The sequence below is a fragment of the Myotis davidii genome, unplaced genomic scaffold (assembly GCF_000327345.1).
Source record: "Myotis davidii unplaced genomic scaffold, ASM32734v1 scaffold43, whole genome shotgun sequence".
In the NCBI taxonomy this organism is placed as follows: domain Eukaryota; kingdom Metazoa; phylum Chordata; class Mammalia; order Chiroptera; family Vespertilionidae; genus Myotis; species Myotis davidii.
This window is the reverse complement of record NW_006294590.1, coordinates 2,302,991-2,303,417: the sequence shown is the minus strand read 5'-3', so window position 1 is coordinate 2,303,417 and position 427 is coordinate 2,302,991. Positions and strand designations below refer to the sequence as shown.

The 427-nt window shown below is 62.3% G+C and overlaps 1 protein-coding gene across 1 annotated transcript in view; it reads right to left on the bottom strand.

Annotated features, from left to right (window-relative positions):
* EP400 (E1A binding protein p400) overlaps positions 1–427 on the bottom strand; it is a gene marked incomplete at its 5' end in the record, with an annotated part of 51,575 nt that overhangs the window by 38,482 nt on the left and 12,666 nt on the right. Inside the window, 1 exon segment of the mRNA XM_006768805.2 lies at positions 283–423. Within this exon segment, the coding sequence (XP_006768868.1) occupies positions 283–423 (141 nt within the window).

The window sequence follows — 427 nt, the reverse complement described above, 5'->3', positions numbered from 1 at the left end:
GCCTCACTGGGCACACCAAGCGGCACAGTGGCCACAAGGCCCTTCACGTGGCTCTCTGTTCCTTACTGGGCACACCAAGCGGCACAGTGGCCACAAGGCCCTTCGCGTGGCTCTCTGTTCCCAGCACAGCAATCAGAACCATTTTTTCCTGATAATTCAACAGTGACAACTCGGTTACAAGCAGTCCTTATTTTACAAACACACCATGTCTCAGCTGCTGGGTGGCTGACCTATCACACCTGCCTGGTCCCCTCCACCCCTCAGAGCCCGAGGTCAGAGTACCTGCGGCTGGGACGGCGGCAGAGGGGCCTGCATCTGTGCCTTCCCGGGCACTGGGGCGAGCAGGGCCGGCTGTGTGGCCTGCGGGGGCACAGGGAGCTGGCTGGGAGGGGGCACGGGGATTGGGGGGTTGGGCTGCTGGGCCTTT